Source organism: Gekko japonicus, unplaced genomic scaffold (assembly GCF_001447785.1).
Source record: "Gekko japonicus isolate JY-2015 unplaced genomic scaffold, Gekko_japonicus_V1.1 scaffold1529, whole genome shotgun sequence".
In the NCBI taxonomy this organism is placed as follows: Eukaryota; Metazoa; Chordata; class Lepidosauria; order Squamata; family Gekkonidae; genus Gekko; species Gekko japonicus.
Window position 1 is genome coordinate 216,853 of NW_015173717.1, and position 18,200 is coordinate 235,052.

An 18,200-nucleotide genomic window follows, 5' to 3' on the forward strand; every position below is an offset into this window, starting at 1 on the left:
GCCACGGAGTGGAATGCCAGCCCCAGGGGGGAGCAGGAGTGTTATGGAACTGGGATGACAGGCCATGGAGTGGAATGACAGTCCCAGGGAGGAGCAGGAGTGTTATGGAACTGGGATGACAGGCCATGGAGTGGAATGACAGTCCCAGGGAGGAGCAGGAGTCTTCAGGAACTGGGATGACAGGCCACGGAGTGGAATGACAGCCCCAGGGTGGAGCAGGAGTCTTCAGGAACTGGGATGACAGGCCACGGAGTGGAATGCCAGCCCCAGGGGGGAGCAGGAACCCTGCCCATTGTGACCCATCCTTCACAGATTGAAAAGCCAATGTAGTGTGTGTGTTTTTTATTTATAGAGATTCTTGAAAAGCTTGGTTGTCTTAATGTGTTATCAGCAGTTTGACATATATTTCAGTCATCCACCCTGACCTGGATAGCGCAGGCGTGCCTGATCTCGTCAGATCTCGGAAGCTAAGTAGAGCCGACCCTGGCAAGTACTTGGAAGGGAGACCTCCTTGAAATATTAGAGCTCAGGATGCAGAGGCAGGACATCAAGCCACCTCTTTGACACGTTCAAACCCCTATGTCAGCTAAGCTGCCAATAGTATGATGTATGTTTCTCTTTCTTGTGCATTCCTTCTCTTGCACTTAATTGCCTCTTCGCTGCAGTGCATATCTCTCAAGGCCACTGGAGGAGTTGATGTGTCTAGAAATCGTGGGAAAATTCTCACCTACCCTGCTTCTGCAGCCGTTAGTTCTCAGCCAAATGCCTGCGTGCGGGAACCCACCTAATTGGGTACTATGTGTGTGTGGGGGTGTATACGAATGCCCTATATCCTATTATGCGCATAGGTAACCCGCCATTCCTAACAGTGTTCATGTTATCGCATCTATGGCTTTTCAATAAAAGTAAAACCTTCCTGGAAGCGTGTACTTCGTTGTCTTGCTGTGGGTCCTGACACCCAATAGGGTCGCCAGAAGTCGCCATGACTTCCAGGCATGCAAGCACACGTGCAGGGCCAGTGTATTCATAGAGGCAAGGTTAGGCAGTTGCTGATAGCGCCCCCTGAAGGGAGGGTGCAGCACTGGCCTGCCTCCGTGCGCTGCCCTTGCCAAAAGCCCTGCTACTACTAGGCTGCTCCACTCGTCGCCCTGTGCTCGTGACTCGTCAGTGGAACTGAAGCTGCAAACCGAGCAGGTGCACATTGGCGCCGCCGTCCATCTCAGCCTGCTGCCACTCTGCTGCGCCTCCCGCCCACTGCTCCCCAGAACACTCTCTCTGAGCAGCACATGGCAGAACCTCCACCCAAAAGGTTGGTTTGGTGCAAGCAGCGCAGCCTGTGAAAGAGGGGAGAGGGCAGTTGGTGCAGAGTGCCAGTGGGCGGGCAGGTACTCTTGGGGGGAGGGCAGCCTCCAGGCTGTGGGCAGCGCGGCCTCAGCATGGAGCTTCATGCTTCCAGGATGCTGGGCTGCTCTGGTTGGGGCCGCCGGAGCCAGTGCAAAACCGGTGTGCATGTGGGGGGATTTGGAGCAGCTGCTGCCCCTCGCCGTGCCATCAAGTCACAGACAACTTAGAGATCGGGCTCGCCTGGGCCACCCACGCCCAGGCCACTTTACTGGACAGGGTCCTAATTGTTTGCACTTTGTTCTTATCCATATTATCGCTTCTTATCTTCCCTACCACGGTCAGGCCTCATTAGGAGCACCACACACCCTGCTTGTCCCTTGCCACTGAAACCTGGGGTGATAAGGCAGTGAAGGCTGCTGGATCTCTCTGCTGACTGTGATGGTTCTGCAGCAGCAGCCGCCCCCGCAGCCAATGGCACCCTCCCAAGGCACTGCCTGTCCCCGACAGACCGACACTCCAGCCCAGGCATCACCGCCCTGTTTTATGGACGAGACTTTGCCCCCTGCTCAGCTTGTCAATCTGGTGCGGTTTCATTGGGGCTTCAGGCGCTGGAAGAAAATGCTGGGGAAATATTTCTCAAGCCCTTCATGCTAGTCACCCGCTTTCTTCTCCGGCAAAGTAAGAGACGTCTGAATTCCCTGAATTAGTTGAACGCTTTCTGCACTAGCTTCTCCGCTGCAGTGCTAGGCCTGCTTAGCTGGGGAAGCAACTAGGGCTTCCTTCCTTCTCAGTGAACGTTCAAAGGGTTTGGGTTGTTGGTGGGGAGAACCTAAATGGGGGGGGGGAATGGGAAGGAAAGGCTGGGGGGGTGTCAGGCTGCTGGACAGATTGTGTAAGGCCTGAAGTGGTATAGCCCACAGCAGGGGGCACAGGCGGGCTGTGAATCCTGCTTCCCTTGATCAGAGCGGTTGGTTCTGTAAGAGGGTGCCCTTTATCGGTTCTAATGTCATGAGAGTTTTGTACCCTCTGCCACTGAGAAGAAAGCCAAGAATGATGGCATTTTAAGTATGTCTCAATAGGAATCTGTGTTGATTCTCGCGTGGCAATGTGTTGTTAGGGGGCAGGCTAGAGGACTGCTCCGTTGGATGGACCATGAATGGTCTTTCTTTAGCTCATCCACTGTTAAGACTGCAGGCCTCTGCATGTAACCTTGGGAGTCAGCCCCACTCAATGCAGTGGAACCTACTTCTGAGAGAACGCACAGGATTAGAACCGTGCGTGAGAGACACGATCGATTTCTGCGTTTGACCCATTACTTATTCATTTATTTCATTTATACCCCGCCTTTCTCCCCGTGGGGACCCCAAGCAGGTGACATAGTTCTCTTCTCCTACATTTTATCCTCACAACAACCCTGTGAGGTAAGTTAGGCTGAGAGGGTGTGACTGGTCCAGGATCGGCCAGCGGGCTTCCATGGCAGCATAGCGGTTTGAACCTGGAACTCCCAGAGCCTAGTCCAGCACTCTGGATCCCACTACATCACGCTGGATCCAATGGTCAGTGTGTGCACATCTGCAAATGATACGTGGTGTCAAATATGTTTCATTTACAGTTCAACCCATTTCACAGGGTTGTTGTGAAGATAAAGATTCAGAAGGGCTATGTGAGGCTGCCCTGAGCTCCTTGGGGGAAGGGCAAGATAGAGATGCAATCGATAGAATGATAGCAAGTCACTGAGGAGGCAACATGATTTTTCAAAATAAGCAAACAATGACAGGGGGATTTCTGTAAAAGACAGAGCATAAGAGCAGGTGAATGAGGCCTGCCAGGCACTGGTCTTTTCCCTCACCTTCACCGTGCATCACTGTTGGGTTTTTTTTTTAATTATTCTGCATTTCCCCTGCTATCACCATGCCTGTTTGCCACGTTTTCTTTTTCGTTCTGCACTGTTCCCCTCCCCCCTTCAGTGTTCAGTTCGCTTTCCACTCGCAGTTTCCCCAGGGTTTCTCAGAGTGGTTTTGTGGTGGTCTTTCCCCTCACTTCACTTCAAAGCCATAAAATGGAAAAAATAGCTGCTTTAGATGGTGAACTTTATGGTATTACTAGGAGCAAAGCCTGTTGTGGAGGAAGACAACGAGCCCTGGAAAGATGTGATGCAGGTGCCTCTGGTCCCCTGCATGACCCCCCGGAGTTGAGTGAGGGAGTGGCGTGTGACCGGCTTTCCACCCGGGCGTATCCACTGGCCTCCGGGCCACCTCCAGCAGTCTCCAGCCTGGCGGCGCACTGGCCCCCATCCAGTCAGAGTTCATCCAGCTGCCAGTAGTCGGGCTCGGATGACCGTGGCGGCGGCAGCAGGAGAATCGGGCTCAGCCTGAGGGTCCCCCTGCACACCAGAGTGCCCGATGCGTCCGTCGTCCAGTGGCATCGTGGGCGGCCACCTGTAGCCGGGCTCGGGTGAGGATGACCGCAGTGGCTGCAGGAGTGGGCCGAGCCCCCTCCCTCCCTCTGCTGGAGCACCTAGCCCATCCGCTGTGCAGTCGCACACATCCCGGGTGGCTACCTGCGCTCAGGCAAGGACGACCGCGGCGGTGGCACAATCAGTCTCAAGCCCCCGTCCGCTGGAGCATCTGACTCGTCTGTCCGCTCCAAGGAGAGTGAGGCCGAGATGCTGGGTGCCGCCTCTGTGGGCAGGGCCACAGCAAGGGAGGCAGTAACGCAGCCAGTGGAGACAGATGCCCTGCAAGTAACACACCTGGGCGCCAACCAATTCGGGAGCATGTGGAACGTTCTGGAGAGTGCCACCACCAAAAGGCTTTTATATATAAGGAGAGATACCTGGCTGAGGTCCCACCCCCATTTCCACCCTCCCCAGGCTTCACCCCCAAATCTCCAGGAATGTCCCAACTGGAGTTGGCAACTCTGGGAATACAACTCTTTCTGGTCCCATTCTTCGGCTTCACATGCTCACTGTGAGGTGAGGGGACCCGTGTGCTGCTTCAGGTCACTGCTGATCTTGACACCCCCCCAACTGAGTGAGAATGCACCGTACCTTTGGGCTGATTCTTCCTTTGCCTCCATAGCAGGTCTGGCTCAGTCTTCCGCTCCAGTCAAAGTTTTGGGGTGCTGCCCTATTGGTCCTTCTGGATCTTAGGACTCAAGCTAAGATGGTTGTTTCCTTTCTTTCCAAAGATCTCCAAAAGACTTTCCAAGAGCTGAGATGGGATCCTATCAGTGCACCACAGTCCAGATCCATTTCCTCTTTCTTGTTCTGGCAGAAGGCACCACCAGAGTCTACTATCTGGGGATCCGTGAGGTGGAATGGAATTACGCTCCATTACAAAAGAATGAAGTCATGGGACGGAGCTTTACAGATGACCCGTAGGTTCCACTTCTCTTCGAAAAGAGTAGGAGGCTGCTTAGAGATAATAAATGGACCAGATCTTTGCTGACTTAATGTGTAACTTCTTGTATCTCAGGCATTTTTCATATTGTGAATTCATAGTGCCTTAAGAGAGCTATGCCAAGGGGAACACGCAGACTATTATAGTTTACTTCCACGTCTGATACCTTAGCCTGTTACTGTAATTCATGGCATTTTTTTTAGTGCTCAGAGTACCCTTTGCATACATTACCTCAGGGCCAAACAGACATGCTGCTTTTAAAGAGTTCCTCTGCAGTCATGCAGCAGCTGTGGGGAATGTCTGTTTAAAAATAAAGGAAAGCCCATTTGGGCCTGGAACACTGCTGTGGGGGGGGGTCACTCATCCCTTCCCCCCCCCCGGCCATTTTCCCATGCACAAATGTTGGGGGGGGGGAGTTTCCCTGTTTTTGCTGCCCCATGTGTAATATTCTGTGCATGTGGAGCAGCAGAAATGGGGAAATAACTCCCGCCCATCTAGGGTTGCCAAGTCTTCTTACCTTGGCAGCGGGGGAGCCTCACCGGGCTCCAGGAGCTCCTCGGCGGCGCGCCGCCAGCATGTCACAGGAAGTGTCGTGCTACGTCGCTCACGTTGAGGGCATGGCCCAGATCGTCAGAAGGAAAACCATAGAGTTTTCCCTCTGACGATCTGGGCCACGCCCCCAACGTGAGTGACGCGGCTGCGTCACGCTGCACTTCGGGGGGGGTGGAGTTCCCCCCGGGGCCCGATTCCGTGGCGGTGGAAATCGGGCCTCCAAAGCGGGGGTTTCCCCGCCCCCACTTGGCAGCCCTACACCCATCTGTCATATTAGCTGATGCAAAAATGGCCTGGGGGGGGGGGGCAAGCTATTCGTCCTCCCATGGGAGCGTTCCAGGCCCAAAGGGGCTCTACTTTCCTTTTCCACAGACATTCCCCACGGTGTGTCTGAGAGGAAACAGCTGGGTCTGGGTAACTCTTTATCAAACAGCATGTCTAGCTTGGCTCTGTTGGCCAGCCCTGAGGAGGAGCTCGCAGAGGCTGAGAGAAGTTTGTGGTGTGGCAAGATGTGAACTGAGGTGTTCCAGAGTCCCAGCTCAGTCAGTCCAGCTCTGGCTGGGGCGGTGCCTGAGGAGGGCGGAGTTTGAGGAGGGGAGGGAGCTCAGTAGGGTATGATGCCGTCGGGTCCACCCTCCAGAACTGCCATCCCCTCCAGGGGGGAGCTGATCTCTGCAGTTTGGGTATCAATTGTAATTCCAGGAGATTTCCAGGCCACACCTGGAAGTTGGCAACCCTACTTTCCTGACACTCGCAAAGTATTTTTCGAAGGCGGGTGGGACCAGGTGGGGCTTTGGCCCAGCCAGCCTTCTGGTTGGCAACTGGATATTTGATTGGCTGTGCAGATTTTTAGAAATGTTGTTTTGGCAGCAGCTGCCAGGTGGGGCCTGGAGATCTTCCAGCATGATCACTGACTTTCAGGGGGTGGGGATCATTTTCCCTGAAGAAAAAGGCTGCTTTGGGTGGTGGATTGTGGTATTATTTACACATTGCAGAGGTCCCTTTCCAGGCCCCACGCCTAAATCTTCAGGAATTTCCCTACCTGGATTTGGCAACCCTAGCAGACTACGCATGGGCTACTGGCCTGGCCATTCCTTGCCAGAGGCTGAGGTTCTTGCAGAGCTTGCTAGCCCGGGTGGATCTCTAAGGACCCAGCAAGGTACTGCTCAAGCAGCCAGTGTGCTCATTCAGCGTGCATGTAACACCGGAGGGTTATGCCTGAACTCTTCTGCCCTTGGGGACATTGAGAGCACATCACTGAGCAACAGGGATTAGCTGAAATAGAAGTAGCCTGAATTCAGTTCACTCCCACTCAGAAGTATCACTGGATCCTGGGGATCTATCCCTTTCTCCCACCATTGTTCTCTGCTGCTTGTGGGTAAAGACTTTTTTGGTTTGTTTCAGATTCCCTCAATAATTCTTATTAGTCATCCTCTCTGCTGTGCGTATTCAACTGATTAAATAATGGGTGTGCCTGTATATATGGGGGGGGAGTTGTATTTTAAACACTGTTTTTAATGTTCTGAAATGGTTTTAGCGTTTGAAATATTTTAATGTTCTAATGTTCGCCAGCTTGAGGATTCTGAACTGAGTGGAAAGGTGGCTTAGAAATGTTTTCAATGAAATCAATATATATTCTGGTTTAATTTTTTGAACCAATTTAGAGTTGCCAACTGTCCTGGAGAAAAAAATGCCCTGTCCCTTTAATAGAAGCTTGATGTGATATTAGTAACCATCAAACAATCTTTATTTGTTACTATCATAGATCAGCCAATATTGATACACAGAGAGTGTCATCAGGACATCTGCATACAATTAAAAAGGCTGATTTCAGTAGTGCAGATATAATGAATAAAAAGGCTTGACCAGCTGCTTCCTTGTTGGAGTTGTTCAGCAGTGGAATGGGTTGCCCGGGGAGGGGGTGAGCTCCCCCTCGCTGGCCGTCTTGAAGCAGTAGCTGGACAGACACTTGTCAGGGATGTTCGCGGCTGATCCTGCACGGGGCAGGGGCTGCGGGACCAGATGGCCTGCAGGGCCCCTCCCAACTCTGTGTGATTCCATGATTCCTGTTGGCCACACTGAGGCACAAAATTTGGCCACCTTTAAAGGTGGTTTTGTTAGAACAATCTGAGAGGAGGAAGGATGTCTATGTATGTTATTTTCCATATGATGTTTTGCCACTATGCAACAAAAGTCTTCAACTGCCCATTTCCACACATTAAGAGCCTAGGAAAGAGGCTGCACAGTTTTCCTTCCGGACCTTTTGCAGCCCTAGAACGATTATGCCCTGACCTGGACAGGCCAAGGCGAGCCTGATCTCAGAAACTAAGCGGGGTTGGCCTAGTTCAGTCCTTGGAAGGGAGACCACCAGGGTCGATATGCACAGGCAGGCCGTGTCAAACCAACTCTAACCTCTCTTGCCTTGGAAGCCCTATGGGGTGGCCTGGCCATAAGTTGATTGTGACTTGACAGCATTTTACACATACACTACAGCACACACACAGACCCCAGCCCTGACCCGAATAGCCCAGGCCAGTGTTCCCTCTAAGCTGAGTTAGTGTGAGCTAGCTCACAGTCTTTTTGCCTCTGGCTCACTCATTTTTTGTCTTAGCCCAGGAAGGATGGCACCGGAGCAAACTAATTGATGCAGCAGTGAAATTGCTCGCTCACAACTTTAATGCCAGTAGCTCACAAAGTAGAATTTTTGCTCAGAAGACTCAACAGCTTAGAAGGAACATTGGCCCAGGCTAGCCCGATTTCAGAAGCTAAGCAGGTTCAGCCCCGGATAGTTCTTGGATGGGAGCCCACCGAGGGAGCCCAGGGTCTCTAGGCAGGGGCAGGCAAGGGCAGACCGCCTCTGAAGGTTGGTTGCCTTGAAAACCCTGCAAGGTCGCCATAAGTTGGCGGTGCCTTGCCAGCACTTACATTTACCAGGCCAATTGCTTCCCTTTGCTGGTCTTGTTTTTGTTTTCAATTGTCAATCCAATTTAGAATTAATGCACTGTGTGTTTGATGCACTTTATGGTTGATTTATTTTACCGACCTTTTGGTCCCCCTCTGAATGTGGCATTAAGCAATGAAAGATGAACAAAAGAGCAGAAACACACATTCATTTCCAACTGACTTTATGCAAACTGCAAAATATTTCCTTTTGTCGTTCTTTGACTCCCACAACAGACTGCTCAAATGTGTCACCCACCCTGAATGAAGCTCGCCAGCCTGCCAAATCCTTCTCCATCCTGATAGCTCGCTCTCTCTCTCTCTCTCTCTCTCTCTCTCTCTCTCTCTCTCTCTCTCATAATCTGCACCAAAAGCAATTTCCACACTTATGAGTTTGGGGCAATTAAAACAGTAGACTTTCCGAGGGAGGGCTGCTGCTCATTGGATCGCCAGCCTCCAGGTGGGGCCTGGAGATCTCCTGGAAGCACAACTGACCTCCAGACAACAGAGATCATGGCCACTTTGGAGGGCGGACTGTATGGCATTATACCCTGCTGAGCGCCTTGACCTCCCCAGGCTCCACCCCCAACTCTCCAGAATTTAGGGTTCCCAGGTCCCACCTGGCCACCGCAGGGGATGGGCAGCGAGGGGTTGCCAGATCCAGGCTGGGAAATTCCTGGATACGTGGGGGTGGAGCCTGGGGAGGACGGGGACCTCAGTGGGGTATAAGGCCATGGAGTCCACCCTCCAAAGCATCCATGTTCTCCAAGAGAACTGATCTCTGTAGTCTGGAAATGTGCTGTAATTCCGGGGGATCCCCAGACAGGTTCTATGCTAATGGACAGGGGGGTCTGCCCCATTCAATCTGTCATGTGCATGAGTAAAGCGCATGTTACTCAGAATGCATATTTGATTTCAAAATGGCTCCCTCCTTCCTACTTCGACACATTACCAACAGCCACTTGTTGCACAGAAATAGCACAAGAGAGAATGAGGGCCAGGTTGCTTCAGCATCAAGGATCAAGGATTGAACGCTGAATTGGGTATATATGTGGGGAGAAATCTTGGTATCTTACCTTCCTTGCCTTTCCCCTCCCCCCAGAATAGCCTCTAAATTCCTCCAGCCTGCCAAGAACAGAGTCGGCAGCATTTACAAGAAGTCCGTCTATAAGCAGTATTCCGATTCCACGTACACGGCAGAAGTACCCCAACCTGTCTGGCTGGGATTCCTGGGTCCCATCATCCAAGCTGAAGTGGGTGACACAGTCTCAGTGCACCTGAAAAATTTTGCCACTCGGCCATTCACTGTCCATCCTCATGGCGTCTTCTATGAGAAGGGCTCCGAAGGTAAATGAAATTGCCTTGTGAAAATGTATCGAGAGTAAAGGCGACTTTGCATTTTTTGGACGCTTGAGGTAACTCTTTCCTGTTTGAACTGGAACATGAGCCTTCTCCTAACTAAAGGGACGTGAAAGTAAGCAGAGAGTTCCTTTTACAACACTCTGGTCCTTCTGATCACATAATTTGAAACCAGTCTTGCGCTGATCCTCCTAGGAACTTTGTACAAGGGACTGTTGTGTTCTTATTAAACCAAGCACATCCTGTAGTTTACAAACTTTCTCACTGAAAGTTGAAATGAATAACTTTTGGAAAGTGAGTTTTAAAAGTCTTATTTTTCACTTTTCAAGTAATCCACATCCCATAGTAGCTATCTTATCTAAAGGCTTCTCTTTGGAAATGAGAATTCTCATCCTCCTCAAGTCTGGTTGAGAAAAATTCCCTGAAGAAGGTAATCTACTATGATCATCCTTGCAGGATATACAATTTCTACAATGCATCAATCATGTCCTTAGAAATTTTCTCCACTTTTTATATATACCAATTGATAATCTGTTATTATCTTGCTTCTCCCATTTTACAGTAGCTTCATTTCAGAGTCCTCATCTCCAGTGGCAGGCTCGCTTTTGGTTAGCAGCTCTGCAGCTCCCTATTCCTGGAACTGGTTTTTAATTTGAAAAATCCATGGAAATTCTCTCCATCGAGCTTGGGAAGAGCTGTATGTCTGCACCTTTTCTTCCAATTCAGAAGGGGGATAAAGCTTTTCTAAGATTCATTTTGCTGTGCATGGCTATTTGCTTACTGCAAAGAAGGATGTCCTGACGTTACTTCCAATATTTTGATGAAACTGATGTCAACATGGCGGCACTCGTTCCATACCATTTTCCTCCAGACAGCACTTCAGGTTCTGAAAGGCAACAATCAACTTTTCTGGGAGGTCTATCCCATAGTAAGAAACCTGGGAACCCTAGGATACTGACAGCCTGGTCACAAACAAGCAGACAAACAAAACTCTTTAGTAGTTCCAAAAAAACCCAGTCACTTTAAATTACACAATCACCAATGTTCTAGAGTCTTAGAGAGTATGGGTTGTATAATTAGAAGAGTAATACAGCAATGAAGCATGGATACAAAGCACACCAAAACACACAAGGCAGAGATTATAAGTTTATTGAAGTAGGTTCCCATTCGTTGGAGTAGAATCAAATAGAAGTCTATTCTAAAAAGAGCACTTCTATCTAAAACAAACGGCTGGTTAATCTAGTTTCCTGTGAGTGGACGTGTGCTTGCCTGCGGGGACCTGACCATGTTTCTGGCACCTTCTCATGGGAGAGATCCACAGGAACATCCTGTTCCTTGCAACTCCATGAGGGAAGAGACAAACACACTGGAGGAGAAGGGAGGGCCTGGAGTGCAAAAGAAACTCGCTGCTCCCTTTCGGACAACAGAATGCAACACAGACTCACCGTCCCAAACACTCATGACCAAAATCGGGGTAGCTGAGCACAATAATCATTTTACAACAGTCATGGTTGGATGCATGCTAATTCATTCAGGGCCTCCCAACAGACACTGGGGGGAAGCTGCAATGACTGTGATATTAGGCTGCCTACAAGACCACAGTGAAGACTCCCTGTGAGTTGTGGCACGGCACAAAGCCAGGCACAGAGGCCTATGTTTATGTACCTCTACTTTTGGCCTACATCAAATGCCTCTAGTCCAGCTGAAGCTATCAACAGAGGGGCCAACTCCAGGCTGAGAAATTCCTAGAAACCTGGGGGGGGGGCAGGTACAGCATGGAGAGGGTGGAGTTTGCAGAGGGTAGAAACCTCAGTGGGGTATAATGCCACACAGTGGGTGCGTTCAGATGGGGCGTTTCTGCCTGCATAAACTGCACCGGTTGGAACCGGTGCAGTTTATGCCGGCAGGAACGCGATCAGACTCACCTTCCTGTCTGCGGAGCCCTCCGGTGGACGCCCGCTCACACGCTGTGGGCGTCGGCGGTTTTTTTTTTTTAAGGACTGTTTGAGCATGCGCACAGGCAGCCATTCAGAGAAGCACTTACCTTTAAAGTTTAAAGCCCAACCTGGCCTCGCTTAAGACCCGGACTCCTCCGGGACGGTAAAGTAAGGGCTTTTTTTAATTATTTTAACAAACGCTCAGGGCGAAGCTTCGCCTGAGCGCATATCGCCTAGTTTTTTTTAAAAAATGGTGGGGGAAAGCCGGAAGCCTCAGGCTTCCGACGGAAGTGGCTGCGCAACGGAGGAGAGCGATCAGACGCCGGGGTGCACCGTTTTCAACCGTTGCACTCTGTTTACCACCACTTCGGACCTAGTGGCAGAGTGCAACGGTTTAAAGGGATTTACAACGGTTAGGGACGGGAGGCAGATGTTCACCGTCTGAACACCCGTAAGTAACCCTAACCGGTTGGAACCGGCACCCTAACCGTTGTAAAGCCCCCGTCTGAACGCACCCAGTGTCTGTGCAGCCTTCTTCACCAAGGAAACTGATCTCTGTGGTCTGGAGGCCAGTTGTCATTCCAGAAAATCTCCAGGCCCCATCCAGAGGTTAGCAATCCTTGTTGTCAGCCACAGTCCTTGCAGTGCCCACCAGGCACATGGGAAAGGCTGCCGACTGCCATTCATGAGCACCAGGTGGGCCATTCGTTCTGGTGTTCCAGGAAAAACGATCCACAGTCTCTGGGCCAGGGCCTCCCTACCTCCCAAAACACACTGCTTCTGCATTATTTTTATTTAAAGCCTTTGCACTGGCAAAACAGCCACTGAGATGGCTTCTAGTTCTCTACTGTTAAAGCAGTAAAACTTTTCAACCATGTGTATGGATTGCCTACTTCTTGCAGGATCTCAGTATCCAGATATGTCCTCGCAGGACCTCAAGAAGGATGACGCTGTCCTGCCCGGAGGGAGCCACACCTATACCTGGACTGTTCCCGAGGATCATGGCCCAACTGCTGACGATCCTACATGTTTGACTTGGATCTATCATTCTCACATCGATGCACCAAAAGATATTGCCACTGGCTTAATTGGGCCATTACTTATATGTAAAGAAGGTAAGACTGCCACAGGTTTTGTAGCCTACCTAGAAATTATCTTGGTGGTAGAAAGTACCAACGTCTGGCAACCCTGTAAGGTTTCCAAGGCAAGAGATGTTCAGAGGTGGTTTGACACTGGCATGCCTCCGCATCAGGACCTTCGTATTCCTTGGTGGTCTCCCATCCAAGTACTAACCAAGGCTGACCCTGCTTAGCTTCTGAGATCTGAAGAAACTGGGCTAATCTGGGCCATCCAGTTCAGGGCTGAAATTATCTTACAGATGATATAATAAGGAACAAAGCCTTCCTTCCACATTCCTTAGTTATAGTTTATTTTGACTTAGGTTGCTATTCAGTATACAGCCCCATGTGATTCCTTTGTTGGTATTACCAGGGGTCATTTCCTGCAGGAGTGCACAGGAGCGGAGCTCCGGCAGTAAAGAGCCCAAGGGACGGGCACATGCAACAAGCCCCACCCCCTGCTCCCAGCAGCCCTCAGTCAGAGCAAGAAACAGCCAGGTAAGCTGCAGAGCCCCTCCCCAGCCCCCCGGTCCAAAACAGTCCCGTGGCACCTTTAAGACCAAGTTTTATTCAGGTACAAGCTCTCCCTCCTCTGCGAGGACAGATCTGCACATCCCCCCCCCCCCTAGCAATCCAAAACAGTCCAGTGGAGCCTGAGCGGTGCGTGTTGCCTTCTGACAAACTTCCGGTGATGTCATGGGGAGTGGCATATGCAAATAAGTTAAGCTAATGAGTTATGCTAATGAGCTCCTGCACCTCTTTTTCTATGAAATGACCCCTTTTACATTTGGTAACCCTCACAAATGAATACTGTGTGACTTGCATCCCAGTAAACCTGTATAGAATCAGGCTGCACAGTAGGGTTGCCAGACCCCCAGTGGAGGCGGGGGGCCCTTCCTGCCAGGCCCTGCCCCCAGCCCTCAATCAGTTTGCCAGTGGGGGGGGGGGAAAGGAGCTTATCAGGAGAAAGGAGAAAGCCTAGGCCTCATCACCGGTATTACGCAGGAAAGGAACATCATCACGCCAGCTATGTCCGGGTGACTCAGCTGATATTTTGACAAAGACTATATGGTAGAGGCCAGTTTTAACATAGAATTTTTGCCCAATACTAGAGCATTACCCACACGTTGCTGGCAAGATGGTGCCACTTCCTGTGCCATGCCAGTGGTGAGGCCTTTCTCTTTCTCTTTGTAAGCCCCCCCCCCCAATTCCCCTACCACATAACTAGTTGCCAGTCTGTGTTCACTCTGGCAATTAAAGTACAGTTTTATCCAAGCTTTACAAAACCCAGACAAGCAGAAGGAAATCCTGTCAGTTTAGGGTCAGTAATTCTGAAGGGCTCCAGAACATGGGGCACTGACATAACAGACCATCTTCTTGGACTGGCACCAGTTCAGCAGGATAAGGGTAGAGAAGGCTCTTTTCTTATAGCTGCTACCCAAGATCTTTTAACCAGAGATGCCAGGGAGTGAACCTGGGACCTCCTGCATGACATCTGTGCACTCTGCCATCAGCTGTGTCCCTTCCCCAATAAACCCATGCTGTGTGATGTGTTGTCTATGTCGTATCATTGATCAAGCCCTTCTCCAAGGAATCCTGCCCTGTGAGTTCTGTTTGCAGGCTTCCTCCTGAATATGAAGCTTGCTAAAGGAACTGGAAAGTGTGAGGCCCAAAGTGTAGACAAGAAGTGTAGACAAGAAGAACAGCTAGTGTTGCTGTACTCCAATGCATGTTTTCTGAACTAATAAAAAATATTTGAAGGCAGGCCTCTAAACACCAGAAAGATCAGAGTCAGGGACAAGATGCGAGATCTCCAGAAAAAAGTTCTGATCATTCTGCTAAATTCAGGTTTGTTATTCACATGAAACTTAGTATGCAAATTGGGTCCCAGGTCCCCACCCTGAGTCCTGCATAACAGTCATATGGGAGCTGCAGGTTCTCCTCGATTCCCATTTTTTGGATTGTGGCTGCAATGCATGTGGAGAAGAAACTTTAGCCTTCCTTCCCGTGCTGTTTTCCGGAATTGCAATGGTCCCAGGAATACACATGTACACTGGTGGGTTTCCCCAGAATCAATGCTCCCTCTAAGCTGTGGAGTCTTGTGAGCAAAATTCTACTTTGTGAGCTACTAGCATTAAAGTTGTGAGTGGGTGATTTGGCTACCACATACATCAGTTTGCGCTGGAGCCATCCTTCCTGAGCTAAGAGGAAAATGTGTGAGCCGGAGGCTAAAAAACTGTGAGCCAGCGCACACTAACTCAGCTTAGGGGGAACACTGCCCAGCATCCCCTCCCTGGACTGCTTCCGGTCAGGAAAAGGGTGTGCGTCAGAAGGCTGAAGCCCCTTCTCCAAGTGCACCAGTCGCACCACAATCTCTGGCTTAGGCTGGAAGAGTCCTCCTGCTGCAGATCCTCCCCCGTCCGTGGGAAAGACAGCGTGGGCCTGGGATGGGGCCATGGTTCAGACTCCTCCTGCATCACATCGTCTTCCAAGGGAGCAGTGCCCACACCTAGAGGCAGCGGAATACTTGGAAGTGGTCTGCCTAGTGGAGATCTTGCTTGTCACCAAGAAGGGCCCATTAGCTGGTGCCTGAGCAGGCAGTGAGAAGCTGATTGTCTCACTGATGTTGTTGTACATTCATGCTGGTGTCCATTCAGCAGATTCCCGCCTCTGTTTACTCGTATCCTTTCCTGGTCCAGGAACTCTGAGGAGTGCCTCTCAAAGACGCCATGATGTGGATCTCAGTTTCTTTCTGATGTTCGGCGTGGTTGATGAGAATGAAAGTTGGCACCTGAGAGAAAACATCGCGTCTTTCTGCGGAGACCCAGAATCCGTTGATGAGAAAGACGAGGAGTTCAGGGAGAGCAACCAGATGCATGGTGAATGTCCCCTTTTGTCTTCCCTGCATTTGATATCCCAAGTAGGAAGGACAGACACATTCGTCCCTAAATCTGAGAAAATCAACTATCAGAAAGGACAGATACGCATGAACTGTAATGCTGTCAACTAGTTAAAAGATTTTGCTGGTGGATTCATCTTCTTATAGTTAACCAATACATTTTCACATTATTTAAGTTTCACATCTCCCTGTTGGTTATTTTACATATTCGCAACATACAATAAATTGTTAGCAACATACAATTCATTACACAAAAGAAGATGAAAGAAGAAGAGGCAATCTTTAATTATTTCCTTTTTAATTAGTCCTGTGTCCCCATATCATAATTTCCCTTCACAGGGGAGTATGACTCCAAGCAACCAATCCCCACACACAATGTATTCGGTGGGACTTGTCACATGAAGGCTACCTCAGAGTTGAAGTCAGGTTATAAAATGACTGAGACTGGACAGAAGGATTGAGTGAAAAACATCTAATTGTTAACTTTTTGAGTTATTCTTGCATTTATATGGCAAAATGAAGGCATCCTGGGTGTAAGCTAAGGTGGATACCAAAGCCACCAGCACCCCCACCCCTGCTGCCTTTAGCTTCTGCCTTCAACAGCTGAAGCTGCAATCCAGAACATGATCCATGACGGAAAGGGATCTCTGCCATATTGGATACAGGATGGAATGGAGGAGGCACTGGACATGGGCCTTCATCTGAATGCTTTCTCTAGTCCATTTCAAAGTCTATCACTTCCCTTCCCCCAGGCTCAGAGCAGCTAGCAACAGTTAAAAATAAAGCAAATTATAAAATTAGCACCCCACTACTACTGAACGAATGCCGTTTGACGGCCATCTTGACCTTTGTTTCTACAGCCATTAATGGGTATGTGCTTGGTAACCTACCCGTGATGACCATGTGCTCTGGGGATCATGTATCGTGGCACCTCTTTGGGATGGGCAACGAGATGGATGTCCACACTGCCTTCTTCCATGGACAGACCCTGACCCTCCGAGGCCACAGAACCGACGTGGTCAGCCTCTTCCCAGCCACCTTCGTCACGGCTGAAATGGTCCCTCATAACACTGGGAAGTGGCTGCTGAGCTGCCAGGTTCACAAGCACCTGCAAGGTAAGGAGTCGTGGCAAGCGGGACTCTGGGCCAGGGGCTGCCCGTCTGACTTGCCCACTGCCGCCACCGGGAACAAGGACTTCACACAGGCGACTTTCCCATGAAATATGGACAGCACTATAGCCACATCTGAGGCAACACTGGGGGGAAAATTGGCTTCAATTCAAATTTCAAAAATAAAAATCCAGCATTTGTCTTTCCAGTATTTTTAAATTTTACTTTTGAAATCCGTTACTTTTAGAAGTGCCACCTTTCATGTGATAGCTGCCTAGGCAGTTGCCTTGCATAAATCTCCATCTTCTTGCCCTCTCAGGTGATGCCTTGCCTTGCCTTGCCTTCTCTTCCAAATCTTCCCAGTGTCCCCCTTCAAGGTTTCTCTTTTGGCCGACTGTCTCTTCCTCTAATTGTCCCTGTGGTCATCCCTGCTATGGTATCCAAAGGAATTCCTCTCTCTCCCATTAAAGATCCCCCGCATCATTCCTCTCCTGTAGACCTGCCCACATATTTTCTAGTAGTGTCACTAAGATATTCCTGACTGGGCCAGCGTTTCTCTTGTTTTCTTTCAGGCAGTTTGAAGAAGCCAAACAAAAAAACCAACACAAAAAACACCTTTGCTTCTTAATTTAAATAGGGCTAATTTTATTGCATCATGCTTTCAATTTCAAAATTATGTTTTTGCCTTTCATTTGGCACTTCTAACTCTCCAAGCAACATTTAACAATTCAGTGTTACCAACATACACATGTTCTAGATCTTTTACACTGTCATTTTCTTATCAGTGGACTCAACCGTATTAATAACAGCAGATAGTCCCCTATCTAGGTGTTCATTGTGCTTCTGAAGAGTATTTAGCTGTTCATCTTTTTCTGTAGGCATTTGATTAATTCTTTCTTCTGACTGTTTTAAGTCCTTAATCCAAAAGGTCTTTAATAAGTGGTAGCATAGACTCCACATCATCACCTTCCTCCCTTGTGAACACAATTTAAAGAGCCTTATATAGAATCAGACCATTGCAATGACTTGCATCGGCCAATTAATTAATTAATTAAAATTATACCCTGTCTTTTATCATGGCTCCAGGCAGCTTACAATAGTAGATTTTTTAAAAAATTCAGTTCAAACCAAAATAAAATAACAAACTCCATCAGAGTCATTCTTGTCTGCTCAGACTGACATCGGCTCTCTGGGATCTCAGGCAGAGAAAGTTCTTTCACGTCATCTCCTGCCTGCTCCTTTCAACTGGAGATGGTAGAAGCTGAACCCGGGATAGAGAAAGTTCTTTCACGACATCTCCTGCCTGCTCCTTTCAATTGGAGATGGTAGAAGCTGAACCCGGGATAGAGAAAGTTCTTTCACGACATCTCCTGCCTGCTCCTTTCAACTGGAGATGGTAGAAGCTGAACCCGGGATAGAGAAAGTTCTTTCACGTCATCTCCTGCCTGCTCCTTTCAACTGGAGATGGTAGAAGCTGAACCCGGGATAGAGAAAGTTCTTTCACGTCATCTCCTGCCTGCTCCTTTCAACTGGAGATGGTA

At 49.5% G+C, this 18,200-nt stretch overlaps 2 protein-coding genes across 2 annotated transcripts in view; one reads left to right on the plus strand and one right to left on the minus strand.

The window, feature by feature from the left end:
• Positions 1 to 3,206, minus strand: part of LOC107120607 (heat shock factor protein 3-like) — a 72,290-nt gene extending 69,084 nt beyond the window's left edge. The window contains exons 1-2 of the mRNA XM_015423338.1: positions 3,194 to 3,206; positions 1,188 to 1,334 (exon numbers count right to left, since the gene is read on the minus strand). Coding sequence (XP_015278824.1) covers positions 1,188 to 1,334; positions 3,194 to 3,206 — 160 coding nt within the window. The remainder of the gene's footprint in view (positions 1 to 1,187; positions 1,335 to 3,193) is intronic.
• A 1,355-nt stretch (positions 3,207 to 4,561) lies between these two features.
• Positions 4,562 to 18,200, plus strand: part of HEPH (hephaestin) — an 89,119-nt gene continuing 75,480 nt past the window's right edge. Inside the window, exons 1-5 of the mRNA XM_015423339.1 lie at positions 4,562 to 4,722; positions 9,340 to 9,584; positions 12,436 to 12,648; positions 15,351 to 15,530; positions 16,411 to 16,665. Of these exons, the coding sequence (XP_015278825.1) occupies positions 4,562 to 4,722; positions 9,340 to 9,584; positions 12,436 to 12,648; positions 15,351 to 15,530; positions 16,411 to 16,665 (1,054 nt within the window). The remainder of the gene's footprint in view (positions 4,723 to 9,339; positions 9,585 to 12,435; positions 12,649 to 15,350; positions 15,531 to 16,410; positions 16,666 to 18,200) is intronic.